Genomic DNA, 14,281 nt, shown 5'->3' on the forward strand with positions numbered 1-14,281 from the left:
AAATATGGGTAGAGGCAAAGCCACTAACACTAATAATAGTAATAAACTAATACAACCCTTGGGGAAGACTGAAATTTAAAGTTCTTGGGGCAATGAACAGACATAGTAACACATGGTGAGTTAAAAGCACATACTGTAGCAGGGAGAGGACAGATGCGAATGGCGAAAGAATAGAAGAACTATTAAACAGGAAGGAGTTAATATGTTTAACTAATGGAAAAGTGGGACAGGGATTTATTAATATTGACATTATATTAACAACAAGCCAAAGGGCAGCATTGGACTTGGATTGAAGGGTGTAGCAAAAATCTGGGAGCAAGAAATAACACTAGAATTTGAATTAGACATAAGCAAAAAGTTAGAAGTATGAAAAAAAAACAGTTTTGTAAAAAATTTTATATGGTAAAAAGGTAAAAGGTACAAAAACAAAAGGAAATAAAAACTGTATACAAATAAGCTGTGAAACAGAGAAACAGAGTTTTAAGGTATGCAAACAGCACAATTTTCAAAATGTAACAGAATACAAAAAAGCACAGACTGAAGTCCTGGAAAGACTTTTATTCAAGTATAGGAGAACAACACCTGGAGAAAACGTATGATGAGTGATAAGACAAATAAATGAAGTTGGAGAACCCTGAGAAAGAGTCACTATACAATAAAATAACAATAAAAAACACATCATGAAGCTTTAAAAAAAGAAAGAGTAGATGGACTAAAGACGCTCTTTTCACTTTCAACAGCATTTAAGAATGATCTAGCAAAAAAACAGAAACATCATCAGTGTAAAATAAATAAAAAAACAGAAATTTGAAACGATTTACAAAAGATTATCAAAAATGTTTTCAGAAAATGGGACAGTTTAATATTCTAGGGACCAAAAAGTAAAAAAAAATTTACCGATAACTTAATATTGTTAGATGGAAGTTATCATGTCCATATCAGAGAGGTTTCTGGAAGGGTAGGAGAACCATGGATCCAGTTATTCTACCTGTAGATCTGTGACGCAACCCTCCCATTTTATCCAGGCTTGGGACCGGCACTGCATCCAGTGACTCGGGTTTGGGCACTGGCTGGGAATCAAACCTGGGCCTTCCGCATGGCAGGCGAAACACCTACCACTGATAAAACTTGATGTTATGGGTTTAGGAGTTGGAAACTTTAATAATATAAACAAGTTATAAAGGGTTTATTTGAGCCAGAGGTTCAAAAATGATAAAAATCTAGCATGTGCTGTGTATTTATTGGGAAAATAAATTTGCAAAAGATGGTCAGCCTATATTATTGCTGTGATTAGATTAGTTATAGATTAATGTCTTGCATCAAAACAAGTCTGAACCATCAAGGCATGAACTCCATTAAACTTCTAAAGGTATGATGTTACACCAAGGTGCCAGCAGCAGATCCTTTAAGTTCTGTAAGTTGTGACATTCATCGATTGCTCTTGTTAGTCCACTACATTTCATAAATTTTTAGTCAGATACAGATCTGGGGAATTGTATTCTTTCCGCAAATCATTCCTTAATGATTCTTGCGGTCGGAAAGTATTCTGCTGAAGGAGGCCACTGCCATCAGGGAATACTTGGTCTTCATAAATATTTTGTAGGTCTTACGAGTCAAAGGAACATACACATGAATGCAAGAACCCAATGTTTTGCAGCAGAATATTACCCAGAGCATCACAAGTGCACCCTTCTATTGCCAGTCATCCACTGGATGTAAGAGAAAACATGATCTATCAAACAGGCTACTTTCTACCACTGCTACATGGTCCAGTTCTGATATTCAGGTGCCCGTGGTCAGCGCTTCTCTGGGATTTTTCTTTGTATCCTGTGTGGTTTAATAATCTTTTGATGCTTATGAACCCCACTTTTTTGCTGGATGTCCTTTCATGGACAATTTTTGGTAGACACTAACCACCACACAAAACCAGGAACACCGCAAAAGACCTGCTGTTTTTTGGATGTTCTCACACAGCTTTTTAGCTATCTTAATGTGGCAATTGTTAAAGTCTCTCAGGTCCTTATACATTTTTCCTGCTTCTAACACTCCTGAAACATCACCTTCAAGAACTGACTGTTCACTTGCTGTCAAATATATCTCACCCCTTGACAGGTGTCAATATAAGGAGATAATCAATGTTCACTCATTGATGAAGCCAATCCCCCAAACCCAGCCAATAGAGTTGCAAGGTACCCCTAAGAGCCGGTCTCACGCCTGGATAAAAATGGGAGGGTTGGGTCATGAAGCCCATCCGGGATAAAACCTATGCCAAATCAAATATACGGACTCCCATGGTGGAGGACCCCTAATGGGAGCAGGCGAAAGAAGAACAAGAACAAGAACAAGAACAGTACAAAGATCAGCATCTAAGACAATACTTAAACAGAATTCCATCACAGATGTTAAGGATATATAGTGGGTCATTCCAAACCTCACCACATAGAGCTCTGTGAGTTGAGATCAGGGAAATGTATTTAACCATGATAAGACAGCAGCAACCAGTAGCAAATTAGTGGGATAATCCTAAAGGGCATTACAAACGTCACCCATCTAATATAGTCCTGCAGGAATGCTGGGGAAAAAAAACAAAAACAAAGAAAGAATGCTTTGGATGGACAGCTGACAAAACATCAGTACGATATTAAAACCCACCACAGAGTTTAAAAGTGCCAGATTGTGTATAAGAAAGTAAACAGGAAACATGCAATTTAAGATAAAGAGACAAATAGAGTTTAACTATCAAAAAATCACTGAATTTTTTTTTTTTTTTTTTTTTTTTACAAATGGTTTTAAAAATGAACAAGCAGGTCATTTGTAATATCAGAGCTGAAGAAATTACTAGTAGTTCTAGCTTTACATTTTATAGAGCAGAGTATACAAGGGAAGATGGGCATATGCTTGGATTTTAAACCAGCATTACCCGGTTTGCAACACAACACATCAGATAGGACATTCACACACACACACACACACACACTTAGAGCAGATAGGAGTCCAAGTTACAGTTCCAACATCAAGCATTAAGAAACAGAGGGAAATGAGTGTGCAGATAAAGCAGCTATACAATTAGCTTAACAGGACATTTTTTAATGTTATTTATTATACATTATTTTAAAAGGAAAGCAATGACAGAAAGTGGCTGCACACCTGGAAGAATAAAAGAAAAAGGTTCTTAATATCTAGTTAAAGGTGAGGCAAAGTGAAGGATTAGGAATAAAGAAATAATAGTGTCATGACTTCAAATTGATCACTCTGATTTAAATTAAACACTAAAAATGATAGCAAAGGTTTGATGAATGTCAAGCGAAGGGAACAGCGGAACGTGTAAAAGGAATTTACATTTTAAGGCCATGTTTCCCAACCTGGGGTTCCCGACCACTGGGGGCGCTAAGGATGAACCTGTGGTCTGCAGTCCAGTAGGTGGCGGTGATAGACTTTATTACTGGATTTAGTGGGGGAGAAAAAAAAGGCCGACATCCCTTCTGACATTTCAATTCAACAGACACTTAAATTGGTACTTGCCAACTTGTTACTTGTGATATTAGCTAAAGAATTTTCAGGAAGGTCTCTGTTTTGTCGTCCCCCTTCCCTCCCAAAAATAATCATTACAGAATAGGAGCTTCTTTGTCCCTCACTACGCCCTGAACATTTTTTTTTTTTGTTTCTATGGCAACGGCGACTCCACAGAGCAGCAGACTGTAGTGCATTAGCTAGAGCATGTGCGCTAATGTCGACGTTTATATTAAAGAAGACAAAACATTTCAATTTAAAGTTATGTCTCTCTAAGGTGTCCTGACACTCTTTAAGTAAGTATTTAAACTTGTTACTGAAAAAGTCAGTGTTTCTTTTGCTCTCTTTCCCTTTTCCTTGTTCAAGGCTGTTTTTGTTCTCGTGTATTTTTTTTAACAAACCTGACAAGTTATCTATAAAGTTTGATCCGCGCTTTTCTAAATAAATCTCATTAACGTTAATTCATTCCACTTATGTTCCCAAGGAGTTCTATTTCCCCATCGTGTTTTAAAAATAAAAAGCTTTGTTCTCGTCGTATTTTAAACTCCATCGTCTTTTGAAGAACCTTAGTTCTTCTTTTGAATGAATTCGTTTAGCATCTTGGGTCGCGTTTTTTATTCATTCATCTTCTGTACCACTTAACCTGTACAGAGACGTAAGGACCTGGAGCCTGTCTGGAGGAGACCTAGGGCACGAGTCTGGACACACACACACACACACACACACACACACACACACACACACACACACACAGAAGGGGTAGTTCCAAATAAAGCCTACGAGGCCTGTGTCGTTTTTTCCTCTGAATATAACAGTCCCAATATGGCACCACCAATGTCATGCCAATTAGCGTACTGTGCACTATGGTGAGCTATTTTAAAATGTAATATTCCGTCAAAATATGTATTACAGATATCCATAGTTCTTCCTAGTCAGAATGAACATTTCAGATATCTACAACGTCACTCTTCCTAGGACAAATGACATCCCTTTTCCTGATCCTGTGTATGGGGTTTCTTTAATTCAGGTATAGATATCCACAATTTAAAATTTGGATATCTGCAACTAAATTATGATTATCGATAATTGCTTGCATTTGCTTTGCACTGTTTTGATAAGCTTATGAATGCCACAATATTTATTTCCCTCCAGAGAGAAATTTATGTCTCTGAAATATCCTTTAATGATGATGGTTTGAGGACTCTGTGGTGGCCAATCCATGAGTGAAAATAACGTATGTTCCCTAAACCACTCTTTCACAACTTGCATGAAAAAAGCATGATGAATTCTGGCATTGTAATCTTGGAATATGCCTGTACCATCAGTGCATTGATAGTAAAACCTGGTCATACAATATATTCAGGAAGTCAGCTGACCCCATTTTTTGGGGGCAAATAACATTGCTAAACCTACACCTGCCCAACAGAAGCAACCCTGGATCATAAAATTGCCCCCACAAGCTTGTACGGGGCAATTTGAACCTTCTTACCACCTATCACTCTGGAACAGTATAAATTGGACTCATCAGAGCACATTACCTTTTTCCAATGCTCCACAATTTATTATTTATGCTCCCTAGCAAATTAAGGCCTTTTCCCCCCCAGTTAGTGTCAAAGCTAAGTGGTTTTCTCACAGCTGTTTAGTCCCAATCTCTTGAGTTGTCCTCACACTCTGCATGTGGAAATGCTCTTACTTTCGCTATTAAACATAGCAGTGAGTTCTACTGTTTTTTTTAACCATTTGATTTCACCAAATGTTTATGTGATCTCTGAGCACAACCATTCCAAAAACATAAAAAAACAACAACATTTCTCCCTTGAAGATGATAGTTCATTATGATCCTTTCTGGCTTAAATAATGCAGTTTTCAGTTCTTAACCAAATTTTAGTAGATTCAGGAACCTCTTTAGTTATTTTCTTTGCTTGATGCAGGTCTATATCTTGACTCAGAGTATGAGAAGCTACTCACTGCATTAGTTAGGGCTAAATAACTTGTTGAGAGCTGAAACTATCTATGTATCTACGTATCTATGTATCCATCCATCCTACTGTTAGGCTCTATTTGCTGAACAGAATTTGCCCACTCAGTAAAATGAGTTCTTAAATAAAGCTTAATAAATTAAATATTCTTTGTGAAACTATTGGCTAGCCTCGACACCTAAATAAGGCTTCATCTAGCCATCACTAGGTCTTTATAACAACAGCTCTTTTTTTCTGCAACAGTTTCTGTCGCCAAATAATTACGTCATCGACCCGCGTCCACTGTTGCTACTGGTTACTAGACGCAGCTGTTGCCTCGCCGCCGTCGTGCTTGGTTATTATTATTATTATTATTATTATTACTTAATTTAAGCGTATAATTATTATACGCTTAAGGATGGTGGCGTTTGGCTTTAATGTAAGACACTCGATTCAAACCACCGTTTAACAAGAAGAAGAGCCATGACGTGTTGTAAATGCCGAAGTGGACTAAGTTACAGTCAGGTGTTCTGCTGTGTTTTTCATCAGAATGTTCAAGTCGCTCACGACTCTTTGTTCTGCCTGTGAAGGTTAAATCCCTCTTGCATGTCGGAATTAAAGTGAAATAAGTTAATTATTGGGTACTTGTGTACTTTTATGTATTGTAATAATGCACAGTGATTGTGATGGTTGTGTTTGTGTAAAAAGGATTTTTATTAATGTTTAAGCTGCGTGTACATGATCAGCGGTTTGTGATTGTTTTGTTTAGCATCCAGTGTGAGCTAAATTACCACGTAAAGTTTTAACTTAACTGTCGGTTACTGACAGGTTTTAACCCTCCTGTTACCTTCAAATTTACTAACATCTTTTATGCTTGGGGTCAATTTGACCCCAGCAATTTAAGCGTCCAGAAAATTATCATAATTAAAATTGTTAATCAAGTTAATGTATTAGGTACTTTTATGTTTATTTGTAGATTACTTAAATAGCCCTTTAAATTAAGCGATACCCCACCCACCCCCGTTATACATCCAGAATCCCTATTAAGCGACTATGGAGAAATATGCAGATTAGACTTCAAATCTCACTGATTGACTTTAAATTGAAGATCGATATTTTTTGGTGTTTTAATTACTTTATATTTTTTCAAATAAAAATCTTTTTAGAAGAATTTTATTTGTACTATAATCATCACCATCATCATCATTGTCCGTACTACTGTACACATTATGGTGTTAACTATATCCATGTAAACAGACTTGAATGAACCTTTCTCTGATTAGGATGGATGCACATGAGGTTGAACAAGAGTTGAAGAAGTTGACCGATAATCACCCTGACATGGGCTCTGACAGTGACACAGACATTGAAGAAGATTTCAGTTTATCTAATGAAAAGGTGTGTGTATCTGAGTGTTTCCTTTCTTAACATGTAGCATAATGTCTAATTACAGTATATTTGGTGAAAGATTTATTATCTTATTATTTTATTTTATTTTTATGTAGCCTCATAAAATGAGCAAGTTAGACACTTTTTGTTTGCATAATGATGTCTCATTGTCTGCCCCCCTTCCCATACACACTTGTAATTTGTATCCTCTTTCTTTCTTTCTTTCTTTCTCTCTCTCTCTCTCTCTCTCTCTCTCTCTTCTTTCTTTCTTTCTTTCTTTCTTTTCAAACTACAGCTAGAGAATGACCTTCCTGACTCAATGCTCTCCTACTTTAAAGCCTCAAGTAACAGAGTGAACACTTTTGAGCAACTCATCCTCAAAGATCTTGATGATCTTGGTATGATCTAATTACATTTGGTCAGAAAATTATATATTTTTTAGCTGCACTAAGAGTATTTTAATGTATACAATGTGCAGAGACCATGTGTAATGAGATGTTCGGCGTGAGTCAGCACGCTGATCTTCTGAATGAACTAGGCTCTGATTTTGAAGAGGATCCATTAAGACAGAAGGAAATCGTAAGCCATACAGTATTTTCTTGTCTTGTTGTGTCTAGTTGTCTTTAAAGTGGAAGTTATTGTGAAAACAATTTACTTGTTTCTGAGGAATGGAAGGGTACAGTAGCTGATTTGTGGCCCTGATGTGTTTCCATTATGGGATTTTTAAGAAAATAAAATTCAATAAATTGATTTATGCATAAATTTTTCTATTTTACAGATAATGTCTGAAATTGAAGAGCAATTGGGCTCCCCATGTGAAACTTATGACTCAAATGAAGAAAATGGTTAGTTTGCATAATTTAGAGGTTGGGAGGTTGAGAAAAAGAACCATTTCACTTGTAATATCTTATGCCAGTAAAATGGATGATTTGCCCTCTTAAGTTAGTCTGGCAAAGAGAAAGATGGTTAGAGTCAATTGCAGGGCAGTAGAAGATTTAAAATACTAAATCCTGAACATGAACCACAGGTCAACACATCTCAACACATCAAACACATCTCCAGGTCAAGACCTTGTGATATCCATGGACAACAACCAAATCACTCCCTCAACCACTGCCCGCAATCTTGGGGTAACCGTGGACAATCATCTGTCATTTTCCCCACACATCGCTAACCTTACTCGCTCTTGTCGATTTCTTCTTTACAATATCAGAAGAATTCGCCCATTTCTTTCTTCACAGGCTACTCAGGTGCTTGTTCAGTCCCTTGTTATTTCAAGACTGGACTACTGCAACTCACTCCTGGCAGGCCTGCCTTTGTCCACGATTCGTCCTCTGCAACTGATCCAGAATGCAGCAGCACGACTCGTTTTTAACCTTCCCAAGTTCTCCCACACCACCCCACTCCTCCGCTCCCTGCACTGGCTTCCTGTAGCTGCCCGCATCAAATTCAAAACACTGATGCTTGCCTACAAAGCTAAAAATGGCCCAGCACCCACTTACCTCTCTGCGCTAATTACACCACGCACTGCACCACGTTCCCTCCGATCCTCCAGCACTGCTCGCCTCATCCCACCATCTCTCAGGGATCGAGGGCGGCATTCATCCAGGCTCTTTTCTGTTCTGGCACCTAGGTGGTGGAATGAACTTCCTCTAGATGTCCATACATCAGATACTTTGACTATCTTTAAACGACGACTCAAGACTCATCTGTTTCTCCAGTACTTGGACTAAACCCCCCCCTCCAAAAAAAAAAAAAAAAAAGTTCAGATGTGTTGGACTAATGGTACTTAGTTATTAACCTAGTTAACCCAGTGTAAGTATGTATCCAATGTTGTAAACATTAAAGCACTTTTTGTAAGTCGCTCTGGATAAGAGCTTCTGCCAAATGCCTAAATGTAAATGTAAATGTAAATGAACATTAATGTAAGGGTGTTTTTCAGCCTAGTGTTTTGGTCGATTTGGATAAGCTCCAGATCATGTACACTACATACAGTACACTATTGGGAAAAAATTAACTGGAGACAAGACCATCATTCCCATATGTGATTTTTGCCTATTCCATTTTTTCCCCAACCCTAACCCCAAAATGATTTCCCTTTTGCTGCTATAATTACCTTCACTCTCCTGAAAAGGCTTTCTACTTAATGTTGCCACTGATGCCTGGCAAGGAAGCCAAGGGTGTAGTTGTTCCAGTTCATCCCAAAACTGTTCATTGGGGTTGAGGTCGGTGTGCTGAGCCGGTGACTCAACTTCATGCCGACCTTGCCAAATTATGGACCTGGCTTTGTAAACAGGGGCTGTCATGCTGAAATAGGTTTTAACCTTGTAATAGCCTAATAACCATATTAATATTTCTTCCAGGTGAAATATTAATGCTATAGAACAGTCATATTCTATATAACTGTGTACTTTTGAGGTTGAGGAAGAACCACATGTGGGTGTGATGGTTAGGTGTTCACATACTCTACAACTCAAAAGTTAAGGATCACTTGCAAATTTATTTATTTTTGTTTAATAATTTGTTTTCTACATTTTACAACAATACTGGGGATTTCAAAAGTATGCAATAACACATAGAATTAGGTAATTATGCAACAACAATAGCGATCCCAAACATTTGGCCATACAGTGTACTTGAATTAAACCTTTGTTCTTTTCCTTGTTAGGGTCATAGTGGATCTGGAGCTTCTCCAAATCAACCATAACACTAGGCAGAAATACACCCTGACTGGGACACTGTTCCGTTATAGTGCATTATACACTTTTACAAGATAAGATTCCTTATTATCACTACACAAGCAAAAAAAAAAACAAAACAAAAAAACACTAATTAGTAGCCTACCAACACATAGTTACAAAATAAACAAGTTTATGAATACAGACTTTAGAGGGTGAGAGTAAGGTAGTTAAAAATATAGTAGAGCACTTACTTGACACATGGTCAAATTTTAGTTGTCCATTTACATATGTGCATGTGTTTGTGAAAACTAAAGAAACCAGAGAACATGGAGAAACCTGCTCTTTACACAAGGAGAACATGTAAAATTCCACCAAGAACCAGATAACCTGAAAATATGACGTGGCACATCTGCCCACTGTGCCTGTCTGTAAAACCAACATTAAAACCAGACCAGTCTGGGTCATCCTGATGCTCCACTTCTACCTTCTTTACCTTAGAGACCAGTTAGAGCGGATAGTCTTATTTTAATAGCCTAAAGATTGCATTTACTGAAATGAATTTATCGCTTTATCTATTCTCATCCATTATTCAGTGGATAACTTTGATTATATACTATAGCCTTAAATCGAATCTTAAATCCAAATTCAAATCAAGGCTTAAATTAAATAAAAAAAGATTATTTACAATAAAGAACACACACTGTGTGTGTGTGTGTGTGTCTGTCTGTGTGTTAATAGCCAGTATGTGGGTTTATAAGACCTCTGGTGGTCTGAAGGTGTCCAACAGCTGAGGCAAACTGATTTCTAACCCTAACACCCCCAATTTTATGGAAAAATAAATCTCATAAAAATAGGTTACTGAAATATATCAGCTTTTATCTGACATTTTATAAATGGGAACTGGGCATAGATTTATTTATTTAATTTAATTTTTTAGTTATCAGCATGTGTTATTTTAAATTGACATGCATGTATTTGTTGATCTCAGACACTGAATATGACACACACAAGGATTCTGAAAGACAGCTCATGTTTGAATGGAGACAAATGGAGGACCGACTGAAGAAAGAGGACGAGCAGAGACAGGCCGAGCTTGAGGCTGAGAAGGAGCAGTATCTGAAATTAGAGGAGAAGAGGATGTACAGAAATGAGCAGTTTAAGGAGAGGATTAGCAGGGCTGAAGCAACTAATCAAGTATGGTTATCTGTAAAGCATTTAAAATAAGTCAAATAAAAAAAAACAATTATGAAAACTCATTTGATTTCCTTTTTTTTTGCTGTTTATTTACAGTTTGAAATTTCTAAAGCAGAAGGAGAGGATGGTGAAATAAGCCAAAGTGTTCAAGTTGAAGTGGTCAAACAGCAGGTTGGTCAAAAAGAAGCATTCTGTTTGGGCAGAATAAAAACACCCATTCATAAATATGCAGTCTCTATTGGTAGGGAAATTATTTTTAAAAAACATTTTCACTGTCTACAGAGTTGTGTTTATACACAGTGTTTATACAGTAAAATCTACAATGTTGATTTAAGACTTTTGGAGTTTATTTTATGAATCCAATTGGACTGAGTGTTAAGTCAACACTGGGGAATTTGCTGTATATATACATTAAATATAATTCATGCTGGGTTTATCTTTTATGCAATTCAATGTATTGTTAGTAAATCCACTGTTAACTAAGAAAAATAGTTATTTGTATTTAGTGTGAGGCAGCTTATGGGCATGGTGGTGTAGTGCTTAGCACTGTCGCCTTGCACCTCCAGGGTCTGGGTTCGATTCCCGTCTCTGTGTGCATGGAGTTTGCATGTTTTCCCTGTACTTGGTGGGTTTCCTCCGAGTACTCCGGTTTCCTCTCACAGTCCAAAGACATGTAGATTAGGGTAATTGGTGTTCCCAAATTGCCTGTAGTGTGTGTATGTGTGTGTGCCCTGCGATGGATTGGCACCCTGTCCAGGGTGTATCCTGCCTTGTGCCCTAAATCTCCTGGGATAGGCTCCAGGCCCCCCGTGACCCTGAATACAGGATTAAGCGGTATAGACGATGAGTGAGAGAGTGATGCAGCTTGATGTGAAGCAGGAGACCAGTACCACAATGAAGTTGACTATTTTTGAATAATAATGTCTGCAGTGTACAGTATAATCCTTTTATGTAGGAATTTTTAATGGTAATTTGTCAAGATTTATAATTTCTTTTTAGTAATAGATAATTTTTAGTAAAAGATAATTTCTTTTTAGTAATAGCTAAAATTAGTCATTTCTTTACCAGCTTCTTGTTTTTCTTTTTTTAATAAGAAAAATGCATCCTGTAATGGTACAGAACAACTACAAAATGTAAAGCCCTCTGTCCTGTGTTAAAAACCTTAAAGGAGAGGGCTTTATGTCTAATGATTACAATGTACTGACACTGCTTACAAAAATGCCTCCTCAGAAACTATTAAATAATGACATATGTATTTAAAATCTGTTATGTGGATCCACCATCTTGCAAATCCCATACATTAGTACATTAATATAAACATGATTTTATTTACAGACAACTATCACATACTGTTAGGTGTTGGACTGTGAGCATGAGGTGTGGCAAGGCATAGGCGCAGAGGGGGGGGGGGGGGGGATAGAAAGTCTTTAATGATAAACCAAACAAACAAAACATGAACAAAGGAAGTTGGCTATACCACAGACAAGGGATTACACAAACTAATACAGTACAGACATGGAATACAAACCGGAGGAGACAAGACACACTAAACAGACTAGCGGACTAAACACTAGGGACTATACAGTACATGCAGGGGCTAAACACACACAAGACAGGCTTGGCCAGGCCTACTAGCTGTTATGTACATTAGCTGCTAAGCTAGCTAGTAGCTAAACAGACTAATTGCTAAACAGGCTAGTAGCCAGAGACCCAAGGGACGGACAGACTAGGTACACAGCAGACTAGGTATGAAACAGACTAAGAACTCTAAAGGTTAGTGGCTAAACAGGTTAGTACCTAAACAGACTATGATCTAAACAGACGAGGAGACTAGACAGACTCGAAGACTAAACAGACTAAGATCTAAGCAGGTTAGTATTTATACAGGCTAAGAACTACACATGCAAAGGAGGTTACTCACACATGAGGGTAAACACACAAGGCTAATTCTCCTAGAGGCTAATCCTGCTAGGAGACACAGAGACAAACTAAATAATGACAAATATAAACTTAACTTAAAGCTCAATAAACCAAGGCCAACTAAACAAACTAAAACAGAACATAACAAGAGAAAACAAAACTCACTTAACAGAACAGAAATTAATGCTCGACCCAGTTTCCCAGAACAACCAGCTACTTATAACAAGACTAATTAGCTACCTCGTTCAGGTGAGCACCCGCATCAGGAAGCTATTATAATGGCTAAAATAATTAATTATAGTAAATTGTTATTTAATTGTACAGTCTCTAACTGTAAAAATATCATAATTTTTTACAACAGTTAGTTTTGACTGATTATCTGATTAGATAAGAAGCTTCTCACGAATGCTGATGATGAATGGTAACAACACTGGGACATTTAGTTATATGTATCACTTCATGTCCCAGGTGTTTTAATACCCATTAATTCTACAAACTCTCAGTCACTAGCATGGGTAAAAGTAGGCCGGTGCTTAGGAGAGAGCAACTGCCTATTTAAAACCAGTCACAGGAGAAATTTCAGTAAGCTACAAAGGTAACTAGCATCTAAAGAATAGCTGTATTACAAATCCCTCTTTAAACCCTAATCAAGGGCATTACCTAGTGTGTGGAACAAGTAATTATACACCATAGTGCACTAGCTTTCCCTCTTTTATCTCACGATATCACTCACTTAATCACCCACTTACTCATCTTCTATGCCACTTTATCCTGTATTCAGGGTCGCAGGGCTCTGGAGCCTATCCCATGAGACTTTGGGCATGAGGCAGGGTATACCCTGAACAGGGTGCCAATTTAATACAGGGCACACACACATAACCACTCACACACACACTATGGGCAATTTGGAAATGCCAATTAGCCTAATCCACATATCTTTGGACTGTGGGAAGAGACCAGAGTACCCAGAGGAAACCCACCGAGCACGGAGAAAGCATGCGAACTCCAGAGGTGCCTGGAGGTGCAAGGCAACAGTGCTAACCACTTAGCCCCTGTGCTGCACTAGCTTTTTGTTTAACAAATATTTTTTTAACCATGGAACCTAAAAGTGAAGATAACTGAAACAAGTATTTTATTTTGCTACATAATATAGGTACCAATTTAAAACTACTGTAGCGTTTTTCACTGCCACGAAGGGACTAGGAGAGACGAGTGAGCTTCCTTGCTGCCCAATGCAAATGGCTGGGAGTATTTTATTTGACATGGCACGAAAAAGTCACACAACCACACATTCACTAACACAGACCAACAAGACACACTTCTGACTCACACACACACCCTGGCCGAAGCCACTAACCCAAACACCTTTCCTCGACAGGGTGAACACCTAACAACCCCTCCCGCAAAGCATGATGGTTACTACTCCAAAACCCCGCCCACGCCACACTGCCCCCACCCGAGCTGTGACCGTCCCCGGTCACGATGGCGGACTCAGTCCTGAAAGCGTGACGGTGGTCGGCGCTGGCGTTGTGAACGCCGGGGTCGTTTTGCAGGGGAAGGAGGGCCGCTACCCTCTCCCTGAGGCGGACCGGCCTCCACAGCGTTCGAGGTCTCGCTGGCGTTGGGCTG

General features: G+C 38.2%; 1 protein-coding gene across 1 annotated transcript in view; it reads left to right on the forward strand.

The window, feature by feature from the left end:
* Positions 1 to 3,749: 3,749 nt before the first annotated feature.
* lrriq1 (leucine-rich repeats and IQ motif containing 1) overlaps positions 3,750 to 14,281 on the forward strand; it is a 51,193-nt gene continuing 40,661 nt past the window's right edge. The window contains exons 1-7 of the mRNA XM_053499882.1: positions 3,750 to 3,806; positions 6,752 to 6,866; positions 7,153 to 7,255; positions 7,336 to 7,436; positions 7,636 to 7,702; positions 10,527 to 10,732; positions 10,829 to 10,903. Coding sequence (XP_053355857.1) covers positions 6,753 to 6,866; positions 7,153 to 7,255; positions 7,336 to 7,436; positions 7,636 to 7,702; positions 10,527 to 10,732; positions 10,829 to 10,903 — 666 coding nt within the window. The 5' untranslated portion in view covers positions 3,750 to 3,806; position 6,752. The remainder of the gene's footprint in view (positions 3,807 to 6,751; positions 6,867 to 7,152; positions 7,256 to 7,335; positions 7,437 to 7,635; positions 7,703 to 10,526; positions 10,733 to 10,828; positions 10,904 to 14,281) is intronic.

Source organism: Clarias gariepinus, chromosome 7 (assembly GCF_024256425.1).
Source record: "Clarias gariepinus isolate MV-2021 ecotype Netherlands chromosome 7, CGAR_prim_01v2, whole genome shotgun sequence".
NCBI classification, from domain to species: Eukaryota; Metazoa; Chordata; class Actinopteri; order Siluriformes; family Clariidae; genus Clarias; species Clarias gariepinus.